The sequence below is a fragment of the Opisthocomus hoazin genome, chromosome 6 (assembly GCF_030867145.1).
Source record: "Opisthocomus hoazin isolate bOpiHoa1 chromosome 6, bOpiHoa1.hap1, whole genome shotgun sequence".
NCBI classification, from domain to species: Eukaryota; Metazoa; Chordata; class Aves; order Opisthocomiformes; family Opisthocomidae; genus Opisthocomus; species Opisthocomus hoazin.
Window position 1 is genome coordinate 48059962 of NC_134419.1, and position 18148 is coordinate 48078109.

The window sequence follows — 18148 nt, forward strand, 5'->3', positions numbered from 1 at the left end:
GAAAATGCAAAGTACCTTTTTTATCAGTAGCAAGTCATTTTGTTGACACGCGTATTTTCAATCTGTTCGTGCTCCCTCTGGTGGTTCTTCTACTCAGAACCTGTAACTTCGGGTTTATGGTTTTAATATGACGTGTGTTTGTGTGATTTGGTGTCTTGGCTACTGCTGTATATGCCGATTTCACTAATTCTGGAACCTCACTCTTTCAGACCGGGCATCTGGCTATGGAGACGTTACTGTCTCTCACCTCAAAACGAGCTGGGGACTGGTTTAAAGAAGAGCTGCGACTTCTAGGTGGTCTTGATCATATTGTAGATAAAGGTATATTGGAGATGCTGCTTTGACAGTGTGAAAAATCAGCAAATTTTACTAAGATATTTGCTTTTCTTAATGTTCATTTTCTCTGGTTAAAAATAGAAACATTATGTATTTTTCTCAGCAGTGTTGGAAAGTGCACAGTTGGATATCCAGTCACTGGGAGATACTAGTGACTGTAATCTGTTGCATGTGGGATTGAAAGTAGTTTTAAGGTTAAACAGAATGTGTGTAATGCTGCATATAATGTGTGAGATTGAAAATGGCTTAAGCTTAGACAGAATACAGATTGCTGCGATGCGTATCTCTGTACAGCACACAAATACAGCAGATTTATTCTAGAGTAAAATCTCCTTTACAGTCTTCCAGAATTATTTTCGGGCCTGATATTTTGTAACTAACTACCCCACAGGAAGTCAGCCCTTCAAGAGGAAATGGGGGGCAGGGAGGAATTGTGTCCTTATTTTTTAAAAAAATATGTCTAGGTTAGGTTTTCTGGATCAGCATCTCAGAGATAGGAAAAGGGACATTGCTAAAATGAACTCCTGAGCTGAATAAAGTTTGGCCTTAAGTGAGCAGAGGAGTGGACAGAGGAAGGATTGAAGAGATGAAAGTGTTCAACTTGCGCACAGTTTCAGACTTGTAGAGGGTGAGGAGAGTGTGTGTGTGCTGCATCTTTTTTCTCCGCTACAAAACAGTGCATTGCAGTTAAGGAACAGTCTTGCGCTGTACAATCTCCTCACTGTCAGTGGAAAATAAATACACAGACAGGTAGTTTGTGCCAACAGTCACAAACTTGTAAAGCCAAAATGGCAAGTTTAATTAACTTGGAGAAATGAAAGATTCTGTAACGCTGATTGTGTTTTTGTGATTGTTTCCTAGTTTTAGAATTTTGTAAAATGTAAATCAAGGCTGATAGCAACTCTCTGAGTAGCTGGTGAGTTTGTACACTTGGCTTTTGAAGACGTCTTACTGACAGTGGAAAAAAACTTCTTTTTGTTGTTTAGTTAAAGAATGTGTGGATCACCTAAGCAGTGATGAAAATGAAGAGAAATTGGTTGCTTCGTTATGGGGTGCAGAAAGATGTTTACGGGTCTTAGAAAGCGTGAGTATGAGCAGAAGCATTGCATTTCTGCAAACCACTTTTTTCAACCAGACATTTCAATATTATGTTCCTTCAATATATAGTTACGTAATAACACTGTAAGATTGATTATTTTTTAATAGATGATACTAACCTTCTTATTTTGTCAGTGTTCCTGGAATGTTGGTTTGAACATGTCTTTTACTGTTCTGTATCTATGTACAAAGTCGCAAGTTTGTTTTTGGTAAGAAGGACTGAATGTAACATGATGCTTTTTTTCAGTTCATACACAAAGCTGCTGTTTGTAAGTGTTGTTTATGAGACATGATTTTGACTCTCTGGTGTGTGCCTAGTAATAATGCATCATTATAGAAGCAGTGTTTTCTCAGGAGCAATAAATCAATGTATATTTTAAGAGTTGCTACTTTCAAATGTCAGCTGGCAAAGCACTGAAAGAGAAAACTGCCCTGAAAATCAAACTAGTCCTGTCGTCAGTTGATAGTGTGTATTGAGATGGTCAAAGTTCTCATCAAAAAATCTTGAACAGAATTAAAACACGTGGTACTTTTGTAGAGCTTAATGGATGGAAATTGTGAGCATATGCTTCTCTGCAATGCCGTGTTTTGCTAAGTTTCATATTTGTTGCTAGTGTTATTCTTTTTGTCTGGTGATACGGTGAGCAAGCAGAAGAGTGCTGTGATGTTTTAGCAATACATCTCCACGCATCAGAAAGCGACGTTCGGGTTCAGAGTGCAGGTCAATGAATCCGAACAAACACCTTAAACCCAAGGTAGAGGGCAAATAGCTACAGCAGTAACTGGATTTCTTCACTAAAATAGAAGGACAAACTCAAAGATAGTATGAAAGTAAGCTCAAAATCAAGAAAGATGAATTATGCTGAAATACTGATTCGAGGGTGCCTACTTAAAAATTGATGACACCTAGCTCTTTACCTGCCTTCTGAACAGTGAGAGAAAAATTTTCAGATCCAGTTTCTGCTCTTATATTTCGTAGATGGAATTGCCAAGCAGCAGAAGAGCCTTGTTTGGTGGTAGAATATTCAGATTTGAATTTAAGGGTGGTTTTGTGATGTAGTAAGATCCTTAGGAACTTGGGAGGGATGACAAAAATCAACACACCAAATCATGCAAATTTAAGAGAAGAACTTTTACTGTTTCTGAAAAATGATTCTGAATTTCAATCAAGGGAATCAAGGAAAAGCTTGATTTTTTTTTTTTAATAGTTGGATGCATAATAAGCTCCCAGAAGTAGAGTTGTTATCAAGTCCTAAAGATAACACTATGTATATAATTGTATTCTGTGTTATATTTTTATATATATTTACATACACATACATGCATAGACACTTGGGACACTAGTCCCAGGATATAGGTTCAGGGTTCTGCGGTGGCAGGACATTCTGCCACACAGTGTCTATACTTGCTGTATCAAGCAACGTGGTTTTATCTTCAGTGCTACAATTTTGTGTGATTAATTACAAGGTGAAAACTCCAAGGAAATACTGGACAATATTAAGTGAAAGTTTATGCTGGATAATAACCAGGTATTGTGGAACTGAATAAAGTAGGGTAGTAGTGGAAGGCAATGCTTCTCTTTCAAGGAAAAAAAGGTCCTGTTTTTAATTAATATTACTTTCTCCTCCACTTTTTAGGTAACTGTGCATAATCCAGAAAATCAAAGCTATCTGATAGCGTATAAAGACTCACAACTCATAGTCTCCTCAGCTAAGTAAGTGGTAACAGAAAGAAATTTTTGCAGAGCACTGCACATGATATGGAAGAAAAAAATAAATTGTTACCTTCTTGATTCTAGGGGGAAAAAACCCCACAATTTCCACTGTTGCTTTTCATTAATTAATGCTAAAGTTGATTTAGATGAGGGTGTGGGTAACTACCTGAGTACTGCCAATATGTAGTGCTGCTATTGTTGGTTCTGTGAAAGGTGCAAACTGTGGATTTAGCTGTTTCTGTACCAAGGTAGTACAAACACAGAAGAGGGCAGCTGGGAAGCTACTTTTATTTGTTGTGTGTTCATTATGCTTAAGTGTTTACTGAAATGAAGCATAACATAGTTGACGGTGTAACTAAGAATTAAAATAGTGAAATTCTGTCCTTAGCTGTTCTCCCTGGCAATGATGCTTGTGCAGACACCTCTAACCCATTTACCAATCTGGGTGAGGTCTCAGTTGACTGGCAGAGATTGCGTCCCTCTTGTACTGCTCCTCATCAGAGAATAAATTAAGCTGAAAATTTGACTCTGCAGACCTCGTGGAAACATAATGTCATGGCTGTAGGTTAGACATTTTGAGTATTTCTTTCAATTAAAAAAAAAACACCCTGAACACCACCACAGTTTACTCTGCTATTTAGACCAGTATATATTTTTGACACTTTTAGTTTTGTTTGTAATTGAAATCAATGTTATTGATTTAACATCAAACTAATGTCATGCAGTAGAGTCATGCCTATGGTCCAGTAGTGTTATGAGCTTCAGCTTTTACTGCTAGGCAGTCACGTATCATTTATTTATTTCTTGCAAAATGGAAATAGCTCTGAGGACAGAACAAGAGAACTTTTAGATAACGCTGTCAGAATAATGTTGTGCCTTGATGGTCAGGGGGTAGGAGAGGCTGGGTTTGTAGGGAGAGGAGATAGCTTTTAGAAGACCATGTGATGAAGCTGGAAAGAAAAATTAACTTTGTGCCTTGATGGTCAGGGGGTAGGAGAGGCTGGGTTTGTAGGGAGAGGAGAGAGCTTTTAGAAGACCATGTGATGAAGCTGGAAAGAAAAATTAACTTTGGCGCTTGAAATCTCAAACTGATAAAGCTCTAAGCCACAAAGCTTTCCTGGGTTTAGTTTTCACAATTTCAGTTGAGCTCGTAAAAGATTTTATAGGTGATAAGTTCATTATCTCACCCTACAGACTGGGTATCTGGGCATCAGAAAAACTCTGCGTAAGCTCTGTATTTGAGGTTTTTTTTCCTGGTGCAAATGAGTATGAGGGTGGAATGTCCTGTACGTTGTTGAGTTAATTTTGTTCTGCATCTTCTCCCTGCAGAGCGCTGCAGCATTGTGAAGAGTTAATCCAGCGATATAATCGTGCTGAAGACAGTATCTGTCTGTCAGACAATAAGCCTCTCCCTCACCAGAATGTAACCAACCATGTGGGTAAAGCAGTGGAAGACTGTATGAGGGCCATCATTGGTGTCTTGCTCAACCTAACAAATGATAACGGTAAAACAAACCAGAAAAAATTTTGCATATTCTGTGTTAAAGCATGAAGTGACACATTAACGTAAACCCTTTTCTTATACTGATTATGGTTTTTCCCTGTACAGTGCAATAAACTGGTTAGGTGTGGTAGATGCTTGCTGTACAATAATCAGTAATTTGTCTTTGCAAATTGGAAGAATAATTGCTAGTATTAAGTATGAAGATGCGTGCTTTGGCTAAGAGAGTCACGTTTGTCTTTTTGTTTTGTCTAAAAGGTTTTTATCAATACGCTGACGATTGTGAAAATGAGTATTTTCAAAACTGAGCCTCTAAACTCTTTCTGTTTACAGAATGGGGTAGTACAAAAACAGGTGAACAAGATGGTCTGATAGGCACAGCTATGAATTGTGTGCTTCAGGTTCCAAAGTTCCTACCTCAAGAACAGAGATTTGACATTCGGGTGCTGGTAAGCTGTTGTGTTTGTCACATTAACATGAAGTGATTTGCCCCCTTCTTGTGCACTTAACTACTCTGGTTCCAAATTGGGGAGCAACCCTAACAGCTTTCATTGACCATATATATACATTTAGTGAGGTACTTAAGGGAGGTTTCTGTAAGGGTTTGGTGGTTTTGAGCTCTAAACATTTTCCCTCTGTTTGGTGGGGAAAAAGCGCACTGCTGGATGAACAAAGAAATTTAGCTAAATAATTCTGTGAATTGTCTAGTTTTCAAATGTCTTTTCAACTTTCGAAATACAGTGGCTGCTATTGTTTGAGATTAAGGCTTTGTCAAATTTACCTCAGCATACGCAAAATGGGCCTGTATGGCCTAAATGGCAACAGTGGAATTGTGCATGTGAAGGCTGTTTCGAGGATATAAACTGCAGGTTGGGCACCTGAATCCCTAATCTGTAAATTAAGTCATATCTTTAGAAATGTTTTTGTCTTCAGAATTGGAAAAATGGAGATTGCTGCATGCAAGTTCTAGTATACAAGGATCTGAGTTTAGCCTCGTGTTTCTTTAAATCCTGATACCTCTGTCTATCAAACTGTTTCATAAAGGTGTGTTAGTAAGTTACATGTCCTCAGACAGATAAGGCCAAAAGACGACATTTATCTGGATAGATGTTTATCCTTTTTTAATGTGTGTAATCCTTTGACTCTCCAATTCTTGCAGGGATTGGGTCTGTTGATCAATCTAGTAGAATATAGTGCTCGGAATAGGCACTGTCTCGTCAATATGGAAACATCATGTTCTTTTGACTCATTCTGTACGGGAGAAGGAGATGATAGCCTAAAGATAACTGGGCAGATTGATGCTGTTCAGGCTTTAGTGCAGGTAAGACCTGTATTTTTCCTGTAATAGCTACTACCATTTCTCGTTATCAGATTGTCAAGTGGAAGGGAGAACTCGGCAATGAAGACCTGTCAGAATGTTTTTCTGTTTAGTATTTTGACTAATACAGCATAGTGGGGGAAGAGGGGTGCCCCTCACTACCGTGACTTTTTCAGTACTCTGTTATACAAACAGCTTTCCTAGTAAAAGACAGTGGTGTCATTATTACAGAAAGGCTGCTCTCATGCTCCAGAAAGCTTTCTTGTTCGTATACAGTTTATTTGTAGTTTTTCTGTGCCTAAACAGGTTACTACTAGTTTTGTTTTAAATGAGCTGTAAAAACTGTAAGCTACTCTTGTCTTACACACTTTGCTTACACAGATTTTTTTTTTTTAAGTACTATCATTATGGGAGTTTGCGACTTCAGAAAAAAATAATCTTGCTTTATGAGAACAGTGAAATATGGATGTAATGAATATGGATGTGAAACAGCATCCGTAAATGTTCTATTGACTAACGTTAAAAAAAGAAAACCACCAATAATTTTGGTGAATGACTTCCACTGTGTAAACTAAAATAAAAGAATCAAAAGGATTTTAAAGTACAGCCTTTTTATTTCAATTGAGATAATTTTTAGGACACTTTTAGCAGTTCCTCTGTTTAACTATGTGAAATAACTGTCCAGCAGACAACAAAAAAATCAACAACAAAAACAATAGTATTAAAGATCTTAATATGCAGCTCTACAAAGCAGTATTTAAAACTGGTGGTTGTGTGGTTTGGGAAATAGTTCGCAAGATATAAGTGCACAACATGAGATTGCTGGTTCAGTCACATCCTTGATAAGTCATTTTAAATTGCCTTTTCAAATTTTGTTTTTTTACCTGTCGAAGGAAAAGCTAAGAGAGGAACGAGGGAATAGCTAGCATGAAAAGAAAATGAGGATTGATAGAGAACAAAAACAGACAGGAAAATATGGCAACTTTTAGTCTTCAAGCTGCATCTGAAAGAAAACGTTTAAAGGTTTACGATGCCCAAGAGGAGCCTGCCAACTGGTTCAGCATGGGCGAGGGAGGGAGGCCTTTTCTGTAGCGCACAGCATTAGTGTTGGGGTAAATTGTATTTTCCTTTGAAGAAGAAAAGGCTATTGTGAAGAAAAGTATTGAAGACTAACTGTATTAAGGGGTAACTTGTGAAGGGGAAATAAACTTGCAAGCATGAATTCAATGTGTTTAGGATTTAATGTATAATGTAAATTCTCCTGAAATTTTCCCTGTTAGCTCTTTCTTGAGCGTGAGCGAGCGGCGCAGCTGGCCGAGAGCCAGACAGACGAATTGATTAAAGAAGCTCCTACTGCTCAGCATGACAAGAGCGGGGAATGGCAGGAGACAAGTGGGGAGATACAGTGGGTCTCCACCGAAAAGCCAGATAGTACTGAAGAGAAAGACAAAAAGGAAGAAGATGATGAAGAACTTGATCTCAATAAAGGTACGTTGTCTGGCTGCGATAAGCTGAGGAAAGCTAAAGCACTCTGTGATTGCATAAATTCCCACGTTGTCCTCTGCTTCCTAACTACGTTGCGGGCTCCTGGGCTGAGATTTCCTCGGCATGTCCCCCAGGGGAAACTGGTACAGATCGTAAGTAGGAGCAGTTCAGAGCTGAAGCATCAGAAGTGGAAGAAGTTAGGCTACTTTGTATTTTCTTAATAGTATCTTCTGTCAGTTCCTTCCTGAAAAAAAAAAAAAAAAAAAGAAAAACCACAAATGAAAAACCCTAGACCTTTTTAGGGGCATTCTGTGTAAGCAATACTCTGGAAGGGATGGCTTTTAGGCCTGTATCTTGTTCTGCTGAAACAGTCCTTGAAAGTTACCTCCCTTAATTTGTTTTCCAGGGTATCACAACCTGTTCTTGTTTCATTCTACTTTGTCCCTCCCCTCCCTATTTGCACATATGCTTCTTCTGGCCCCGAGTTCTTTGTGTCCCAGTTGTTCTCCCTCCATTGGTGGTACCTTGGGTACCTGTGTAATGCCTTGCTGTGCTGCATCCTTGGTAGTTTGTTCCAGGAATCAGAGTGTCTCTAAGCTGAGCTATGTAGTTTGTCCCTGGAAAATGTATCAGGTCTGAAACATCGGTCCTTTTTGTTTAATTTTCAAATAGTAGGTGCAGTATATTACTTTCTCCAACCTTGCTTTATATCCTTCCTCCTGTTTGTAGCTCCGTCAGCTGGTGTCTGTGGCTATTTGTGGTTTGCCCAAAAATGCCAAGTCATTAGCAAAAAGTGCTATATCTATTATCCTTAATACAATAAACTTCTTTTGGTGGAAGTCTTACTGGCTTATAGTATCAAATGAAACATCAATATTTGTGTTTTGGTGTGTTAAGCATACAGTTTGCACATTAAAATAGAAATTAAATACTATACAAAGTAATGAGTTGAAAGTGAATCGGCACCATTTTTCTGTTCAAGAATGTGCTGCTGAGTTTTAGTAAGTACGGAGCTTCTCTGATTCTTGCCTCTGAAGCCTGAGTCCAAAAAAAGCTCATTTTGTTTGAGAAAAAAAGAATTCTGAGAAGTGATAATGAAAGATTGTATTTGAAGGAGTGAAAGATAGCAGCTATTTTGAGAACACAGTACACCCGGTTGTCTCTCTTCACAGCTCTTCAGCATGCTGGGAAGCACATGGAAGACTGCATCGTGGCCTCGTACACGGCATTGCTTCTAGGCTGTCTCTGCCAAGAGAGTCCAGTAAGGGAATAAGTCAAACTTCCTCTGAAGTCCAATATAACTTTTAGTGACATAATAATTTGCGATATTGAAATGGGTTTGTTACATTGGGGTTCAATGAGAGCTCGTACATTGATGAAGCTGCACTGATGTGTATAGTTTTGTGAAAAGTTGCCAGAGGTATTCCATCCAAAACAAATTTTCTGAACAGCGGTATGTTTATCAAAAACAGTTGGAATTGAATATTTAACCTCTTCCACCTGTCTCCACTTTGCTGTTAGTCTTAGCCAACAAATGAGGTAACTTCGGCAAGGCAAAGGAAGATTGGCTCGCCTGTTGTGTAATTATAAAAGCTTGCTTTGTTTTTTCAGTAGTTTCAGCAAGCAAGTTAACAGACTTATTTATTCTTTTTTTTATCAGTCTGCTTTATCCTTTCCTCCATTGAAATTACATGAACTTGTATGTGTGCGTATTAGCTGAAGGTGATTGCCTCAGATTGGAAATACACGACAGGAAGCTGAAGTTAAAACTGTGGAACTTCATAAACTCTCCTGTCAAATATATGCTCAAATAAAAATGTGGGACCTTTTGACTGGTAGCTGCTGTACAACTTCAGTGTTGGGAGTGATACTGACCAGAAATGAAGTTCAATAATTCTCAGCCCTTAACAATTATAAAGGCAGATTCTCTCTGTCAGGAGAGTAATCTGGTGGGATTTTTAGTTCTTGATCATCTTGTAGGTCCTGAGGAGGTCAGATGGCGGTAGTGATATTTAATTGGGGGGGGTTGGGACACGGACACACAAGAACAGGAAAAGATATTTTAGCAATTGTTGTTGCCTAGAAACATAAACACCATAAACATGAGCATAGCTTTAAAGAGACTGAAATCATAGAGATGACAGCAAAAGCCATCTTAATAATGCTGTGAATATACTTGTCTTACTGAATCTTGCATGCAGAGTAACGCCGTTCTGCATCAGAGGAACATTTCCCAAATTAAAATAGGTTGTTTTATTTCTTAGATCAATGTGACTACTGTGCGGGAGTACTTACCTGAAGGAGACTTCTCGATAATGACTGAAATGCTCAAAAAATTTCTTAGTTTTATGAATCTTACTGTAAGTAATATATCCCTATTTTTAATTGATTTATGTAGATATTCTTGTAGTTGTGTTTCCTGTTAATAGTCAGTTTTTAGAAGGATTTAAAGTTTTTCAGTTGTGTCTTTAGAAGGGCACAGGATGATTTTCTGTGTTTAAATACTGAGCACACATTTGTCTGTCGTTATTTTGGTTGGAAATGGAATGAAGCTACTTTCATTCCATTTGATTGTGACTGGTCAGGAAAATCCAACAGAATCCTCTGCCCGAACCTAATTGCTTTTACTGATGCATCATTCTAAAGACTAAAGTTCTGAAATGAGCGTAGCTCTCAAGTACTTTTACAGAGGTTTTACAAATGCTTGTTTATTACCTCTGTTTTCTGTTATGTTTTCCAGTGTGCTGTTGGAACAACAGGCCAGAAATCTATCTCTAGGGTGATTGAATACTTGGAACACTGCTAGATACTTAACTTCCGCTGCAGGCACTCTGATGCTGGAGCTACCCTTAGACAAAAGAAGACGACATGAAAGAAGTCCTTGAAGGATATTCCAAGAGCATTCATCTGTGTCATTCGTGTTCGGATTTTTAAGGCTACCTGGTCTCTTAACCATGCATTCAGCGTTTTCTAAAAGACAGTTACTACACCAATCTGCAACTATCAAAAATGAGGGGAAAAAGGTTCTGAGGAAAATAAATAAAGAAACCATGCTGTTTATGATGCAGTGCAGTATTTAAATATTTTTTGGCAGGGTTTATCCTCCCTATCTTTTTTCTTGCTTTGTTCGTGACAAGTTCCAAGGGGAAAAACTTGCTGCTGATAGTGCAACTGCTGTTAACTGTTGAGCCACTGTTTCATGCCAGCCAGGTGCAAAGGCAGCTTAGCTACTGAGGTATCAAACAAATGTTCTAATAAAGAAGTTCTGGACAGCAGCACCGCTCCTATTTGAGTTTAATTTGCTCTCGCTTTTTTATTACTAGATTATTCCAAAATCATAAAATATAAATTTTTAAATACTTTTGTGATTTTAACTACTGTCTATATTTAAAAATTTGTTGGAATCCAAAGAGGCGAGGATTGGATAGTTTATTTTTTATACTGTTTTGATTGAAATTAGGTTGTTGAACTATATCTCAGTTCTAAAACTGTCATGGCCCATGTACTGTAGACTGATAGACCATAACATTTTGTAGTTCCAAGAAGCATGCAAACCCATAAACACATGAAGCCATTTGAGGGTACGTTATCCACAAAAGAAATAGTGACTGTAAAAAGTTGTGCCCTGTTTAAAAAAAGAAGGAAAAAAATTTTTTTTAAAAAAAAGATATTCAATCCCAGGGTAGTTTACACTTCTAATAAGCAAAAACTTTGAAATTGCTGTTTTAATTTGTTTCAAGGAAGCACTCGAGATGTATTTTATATTGCTCAATACAAAGAATTTGGATGTTTTAGGGGGAAGAATTTTAAAGAAGCTAAAACACCAATGGGGATTAATGTTTCCAGCTGACATAATCTTTCTATTTCATTCTTCTGTAGTATGACAAAGTTTAAATGCATACAACACAAAGCCTTAAATTGCTGATATAGCGAAGATTTTGTTCAGTCTGAGGTCTAGTCACAGCAAAGCATTGTGTTTGAAGACTGGAGTGGAACAAAGAATCCCAGAAAATACGTGACTTTTCTTAGCAATTTTTTTCTTGCACTCATTATTCAGACCAACAGAATTGGTAATTATTTTTATTAAGCTGGTCTTGAATATTTGCTGACTGTTCTGTGATCTGCTTCATTGACATTTTTAAATACCTGTATAGGTAGTTACATCATGTTATTCCGTTGAATTTGTAAAACTTGAAGCCATAAAAATATTAGCTCTGTGTATAATGAGGGGGAAATAACAGGAAATCTAACCTGCTTTTAGATCTTGTGTTATCTCCGTGTATAAAGTAAAGAACTCGTGCTTTTGTATCAGTGCCAGCTGTAAATTTTTTACATACAGTGGCTGCCTTCTATGTCTTCCTATTTTTGATAATGCAGATTGTTGGGAATTCTGTAAGGAAGTAACTGATTAGCGGCAAAAATCCTGTGTTGGTCATACTTTTTTGCATTTTCTCTCATCACCTTCTAAAACTTAGTGTATCAGTGTAACTCAGAAAAGTTTTTGAGGTTGTATTCCCCTTTGTTTAAGCAAAACTCAGTATTGAGAGAGAGATGCTGTAAGTAAATGATCTTTATCAGGAGGAAATTACTGACTATTTTGCCCATCTAGTTTTGTGATTTTAGAGATTTTCATTTATAATGGAATTTCAAATTGATTATATAGTTTTCCGTTGAGAGATTGCAAGAGAAAATAAAATACTGATGTGATGATGGGGGAAAGCAGGGACAACTACCTTTCTTTGTTACACTGGTAATTGTTTGGGAATTGATTTACCTCAGTGTTTAACAGTTTTGTTTTTGTTTTTTTTTTTTAAAATGTAACTAATTGTCAAGCACTGACGAATGCAGATTTTTTTTTTTTGAGGATGGGGGGAGAAATCACCCTGTGAACTGCAGTGCATTTTTGTGTGTTAGACCCTCAAAGAACTCTGCATTAAAGGGTACTTGAGGCCAACTTGCAAATTAAAGTTTTAAAGTAACTTTTTTTCCATTGTAAATATTTGTGTAAATACTCTCAATTGGAAATTAGAACAGTAGAGTACTTTTCTGAATCCAATCCTATTTTTATTTTATACAGTATTTCTCAGCTGTGATCTTTGGAGCAAAAGCCAACGGCAGGAAAAATAGTTTGTACCAGTTTCATGAAGTATGTCTTTGGGTTTTTGTAAATAATTTTAACTCAAATAAAATTGCTACTTTCAATACATATCTTGTCTTTTAACATGTAATAAAACACTCCTCTGAGTGATTGCAGAAAGAAGGCAGTGTCAGGTAAATTGTTATAAAGAAAAAAAATAATAGGAGGAAAAAAATAATAGAGAGGCATCCTGAAGGTAGTGCTCCGTTTTTCACTGGTGTGTTGGGACAACAAAATTCAGTGCGTGGACCTGAGGCTGTGGTCAGTGAAACCAACTAAGGCTTGAAATTTTCTGGAGATGATATGCTCAATCTCTTGATGCATTTTTGGAGTTCTCCACACAAGTTACTATTGGTTGTTCAGCTGCGGGGGCACGTAACAACTCTGAAGAGCTGTAGTTAGAACAACAAAAATATGCTAAAGCACAGGGGGGGTGGGGCAGTTCTTATGGTGATCCTTCTCACATTGTGGGGGACGTTACTGGCTTCTTTCCTCAGTGAAAAATGAGAAAATTACCAGAAGTGTTGCTCTGTTTCTCTACTAATATGAATGATACTTTAATTTCAGGATGCGTTTTTTCCCACGGATTTTTTCGTAGTTGATACAACTAGATACAGGTACAATATGCAATAATTTATGGGCTGTAAAGCACATTGAATGTGATGTGTCATCTCTATTGCTGCTTTAACAAGCATCAGCATAATGTAACTTTATTTCTGTGCTGTGAAGGGATCTTACTGGAGTTTGAAATATGGAGCAGTATGTTATTAATACGTGGCGCTGTAGGAGGTAAATACAGCTTTATGTAAGCAAATGGTTAAAAAAAAACCCCATGACATCTTTTAAAAGTATTTCCTGTTGGTTATTTTGTTGGTAGATACGTAATGGAAACATTATGTGTGGATGCTTTGAGATGATGGCAACACTTTTACAGATTGACAGGACAATTGTGAAGCTTCTGTGGAAGATTTGGGAGTCGCAGCCTTTCACAAAGATTATTTTTGCACAATAACTAAGTGATCTGGCATGGTCTGTATAGCACTGATTTTTCAGGCACTTCCTGGACAAGCAGGTAGTAGTGCTGCGGGCGGTTTCTGCAGCTGGCCTAGTGGAGTTGGTTTTGTGCCGTCAGCAGATGGAGTCTCTCCGAGCTGAAGACCGCATAGCGGTCACACAGGTATAAAAGCGTTCTAACAGGAGTTCTTGCTTTCAACCATTTTTTTCAGGCTCAGGTACAGCACTGAATTGACAAAGATGTTTTTGGTGTCAGGTGCACTAGCGAGTATTCTGTCTTCCCTCATTTTTCTTTTCTGGACATCAGTAATTCCTCCTTCGAGGAAGCAGAAGTCAAAGCATACTGAGTTAGCTGGGGCTATTATCAGGCGAGCCCACATGGCTTTCTCAGTAAACTGGTTTTTTTTTTTGTTTTTTTTTTCCTGGATCTGTTATGTTCCTTGTTTAAACAGCAAGGAAAACAAAAATTTGTATTTGAGTTCAAAAGGTAAAGAGGACTTAAGTAGCTGCCATTCTTCTGCATAAAGCTGTTCCTTATAGGATGGCTCGTTAGTTGGATTTTTGAAGATAATGAGATTAGAATTTGCCCTGAATCCTGCTGTTTCCAAAACCAGGCCAATGTAATTCTTGATGCTGCTGCTGCTTCTCCTCCTCTGCAATAAGTTATTTCATCTTTGGATGAAGGACTCTACTGGATTCCCTTAGCTGAGTGGAACAGAAGCCATTCATACGTACTCTTTTTCTACCTGCTCTAAAGGTCCCCTGTCTAAGGTGGTGTAATTTATTGACATTTGCAGCATCAGTAGGTGCGGATAGTCTTACTGTAAATAAAAGTGAAACCATTGTAAATAATGCAGCTGCTTGAAGTCCTTGTCCAAGGGTAGATTGACTTACCAATGCCTCAAGGATCTTTATTCCAACTGTGAGAAGTGAACTTAATTTGCAGCTAAAGGTTAAGCATCGGGTTGCCGTGTGTGGTGTGATACGTCTGTGTGTGAGAACAGGCACTCTGGCGATGCAGAGGGTGTTGTGAGGAGCCCTGGAAAAAGCAGTCCTCGCTGGGAGGAGAGGGAGCTACGCTAGAGACTGCCTGCAGCTGGAAGGACAGACGTTCATACCTTCACCTGCTGGCTTCCAAACTGTAGCTTGAAGTCACCTGACCCCCAGCTTTTGCCACTACGCGTCGAGCTTCCATTTCATCAGCTTAGAGGAGTGAAGGCCAATGAATTTCTTGAGATGTGTGGAAAGCTAGGTTACTAAATAATAAAACCAGTTGTTCAGGCAGTAGTACATATTTCTGTTACTCCAGTGGTGCAGATTCAAAATTCGGATCTGTCTTATCTCATCGAAGGTTATTTAGAGAAAGGTTTGTTGTTGGGTACATACGAATAGTCAAGTAAACTTTTGGAAGGTAAAATTAGGTGATATAGAAAAGAGGACTCCCTTTGGAGTAAAGGAAAGAGTAACAGGAATTTTATTTAGATTTACTGTGTAGCATGGGAATTCTTTGTTTCCTGTATCACCACAGAAAACTTAGTTGTGTCTCTGCATTTAATTTTTTACATGTGGGGAGGAAGGGCATTAACCTGGAGCGTGGAGTGGATGAAATGACTTTCATTCCACCTGTAAAGCTGACCCTGTGGTGATGTCCTAAGAACTACAGTTCAGTGTTGCTCAGATGAGGGAGTGATAGTAGTTCCTGTGAGTCTGTCGCTCTTTTCCCTGAACTTTCTAGCTCTGTCATTTTACCCTCTTAAGAGGATTAAATGTGTTCTTACCACTGAAAATAAGGAATAACTGAAAACAATGTTCTACCAGGAGAAGGATTTGAGTCAAAGTTGCACCAAAGAGTTTAATAGTGGAGGTGAAGATTTACCACCTGGATAAATGAATCTGTTAAAGACCCAAACCAGACTTCCTCAACAGGTTGTTAACTTGCAGTGTTTTTCAGATTCACCTGTGTTTAATCAATAGAAACCAAAACTTGAACTAGCCTGGTTGATAGGAGAAGGATGTGTGAATGTGGCTGTTGTACCTGTCCTAGTGGCAGTTTCTGCTGCTTGGGGTTTTTTCTACATTACAGTGTTCTACTTGCTGGAAAGCAAACCTTGTTGAAAAATACGTGGGAATGTATGTATGGATGTGTGCACACACACATATAAATCTATAGACATTTTGTTTCTCTGCTGTTGCCAGTCCCTAATGCATGAAAATGAAGGTGAAGGGCATTGCTGCAGACGTTTGAATGAGGAAGGAAAAAAAGGAGTTGGTTTGCATCAAACAAGAGCATTCGGGAGCTGAGCTCACACCTCACTGCCTCTGGGAACCATCCCAAAGCTGTGAGACTTCGGGTTTTTTCATGGATGTGCAGCTGGCCTCTTATCCCAAACCGTGTGGCTCTTGAAAGTGTTTTTGGGGCAAAAAGTTTTACAGGCTCCAGCCTATGTTGTTTTCTGATCTGCTGTTTAATTTATAGTCTCTGTTTGAATGGAATTCAAGGACAAACCATGAGGAAAACTTGCAGTAAAATCAGACTTTTGCAGCAGCTTTTACCCTGAGGCATGAGTTTAGGTTCAGAAGTTTGATATCCAGGTTACTGAGCCTCAAAAAGGAGTTCAGTAATGTCTTGTATAAACTGCTGTGTGACATCCGGTGTCATTTTGCTGGCTCCTATTTTGAGTTTTTGTCTTCATTCAGCAAGGAATCTTAAGGCAAAGCAAGCTTATCCAAATTAAAAACGCCATTGTGTTTGTTGAGGTTAAGGTGCTATAATGATATTTTACTTTAGCAGCAGAAATGAAGCATTGTACATTAAACAGAAGTGGTGCAATTATTGTTTGTAGTCGTCTTTGCCCTAACTATTTTTAGAACCTGGCAATAAACTTTTAATCAGAAAAATTTAATCTTCCTAATAGAAAAATCCAGTTGGAATTTGTGTGCAGAGTATATTCATGTGTATCATACATCCAATTTTAAAATGGAGCTTCATCTTGCAAAGCAACATGTTTTTATTTGTGATACCTTAGATTACAATGAGATTCTTGTTGAGGATTTTTGCAAGAACATATCTGTAGCTCTTTTATCCTGGGCAGTCATTAAATTTCCTCCTTCCTTATTTGGTGCAGGTTATAATGGTTCTTCCAGTATCTTTTCAAATGTGAGACAAAACGAAGTATCATAGAGGACTTCAAATGTCATTTATGTATTTCTGTAGAACATCAGTTAAAATTGCTGGGACAAACCAGTACTCTAGAGTAACATGCTAGTTTATACATCCAGTCTAAGGCTATAATAATAATAATAATTAAAAACTTGCTGTTGAGAGAACTAAATCAGTTTTTATGTTCCTCACAATAAGACATAAATACATGACTATCCTAGTGTTGTCATGCAGTGTGAAGAGGTTTATACAAAGATGAAATATACTGCAACTGTAATTATATTTAACACTCATGAGCTGCATTCAGAAGTTTTCAGGAGAGCTGGTTTGTGCTGTTTGATTGACATACGTAATGTACCTTCAGCTTTTTTAAATCTTAGGAAAAACACTAAGAATGTGCTTTGGTTTTGAACTTTGCTATCTGGGACCAAGTGCAGTGGGTCTTGAACCACAGCTGTCTATACAATCGGACCCCTCTCCGAGGGTTTTCACTGGACACTGTTTTCAAAATGCTGAATTCAGAGCCTGACGCTGTTAAACTTCGTCTGTCCTGCTTTATGCCAATGTTCTTTAATGCTGAGCTCAGTCTATACACCTTTTTCTGGGAGAGCCCCTCAGCAAATGCCCAGTACGTGCCTAGGTCTCGGCAAGAGAATGTCCTAGGTCAGTGTGAGCCTGTGGTCAGACCTAGAGGAGGCTGGCTCAGGGACGCCCACGTGGCCAAGCCGACGCACTTGAAATCCACTGAGCGCAGGAGCGTGACGCCAGATACGCCTGAAGAAGTGGGCGCTTTTAAAGGGATTTTGCTGAGGTTACTAGAAGTGGCTGTCTCGGGGCTCTGGCCCAGGAGCTCAGCAGTTCGCAAAGGAAAAGTAAAAGGTGAAGTGGGGGAGGGTACCTGCTCAGGCTGTTGCTGCTGAACACCAGGCTTTGCTGGTGCTGGAGTCCCACTGTGCGTTTCCTGGGCCCCAGTTCAAAACCCACCTGGTTGCTGAGCCCTTGCTAGCATCATTCCAGAGAGAGGAGTGCGCGGTGCCATTGGAATGTACTTTCTTTCCTGGATCTACAAAAAGTCATTGCCCTAAGATATTGGAAATGATATAACCAAAAGACCCGAAGGAGTTCTGTGAACCCAGATTTCAATAACTACGTGAGTGAGATTCTGCTTAGACTTTGTGAGCATGTGGCTTTACTTCCCAAACAGTACGTGTGCCCTTAGAGAGGTGGAGATCATCTCCCTCTCAGACAAGATTTTAGGCATATGTAAGACAAGGATATCCAAGAGAGCAGGATTGTTCTGCACAGCCTTAGTCATAGTCTTCATTGATGATGTTTCCTCAACACCGATGAATGTCAGATTATTTCAGGACCATGTGAAATTGTTG

The 18148-nt window shown here is 38.6% G+C and overlaps 1 protein-coding gene across 5 annotated transcripts in view; it reads left to right on the top strand.

The window, feature by feature from the left end:
* The window catches only part of WAPL (WAPL cohesin release factor), a 163030-nt gene extending 150372 nt beyond the window's left edge, over window positions 1-12658 (top strand). For all 5 annotated transcript variants that reach the window (XM_075423027.1, XM_075423026.1, XM_075423029.1 and 2 more), the window contains 10 exons: window positions 210-321; window positions 1323-1420; window positions 3072-3148; window positions 4478-4653; window positions 4983-5098; window positions 5809-5970; window positions 7248-7455; window positions 8625-8713; window positions 9717-9812; window positions 10193-12658. In XM_075423027.1, coding sequence (XP_075279142.1) covers window positions 210-321; window positions 1323-1420; window positions 3072-3148; window positions 4478-4653; window positions 4983-5098; window positions 5809-5970; window positions 7248-7455; window positions 8625-8713; window positions 9717-9812; window positions 10193-10258 — 1200 coding nt within the window. In that variant the 3' untranslated portion in view covers window positions 10259-12658. The remainder of the gene's footprint in view (window positions 1-209; window positions 322-1322; window positions 1421-3071; window positions 3149-4477; window positions 4654-4982; window positions 5099-5808; window positions 5971-7247; window positions 7456-8624; window positions 8714-9716; window positions 9813-10192) is intronic.
* Window positions 12659-18148: the final 5490 nt, after the last annotated feature.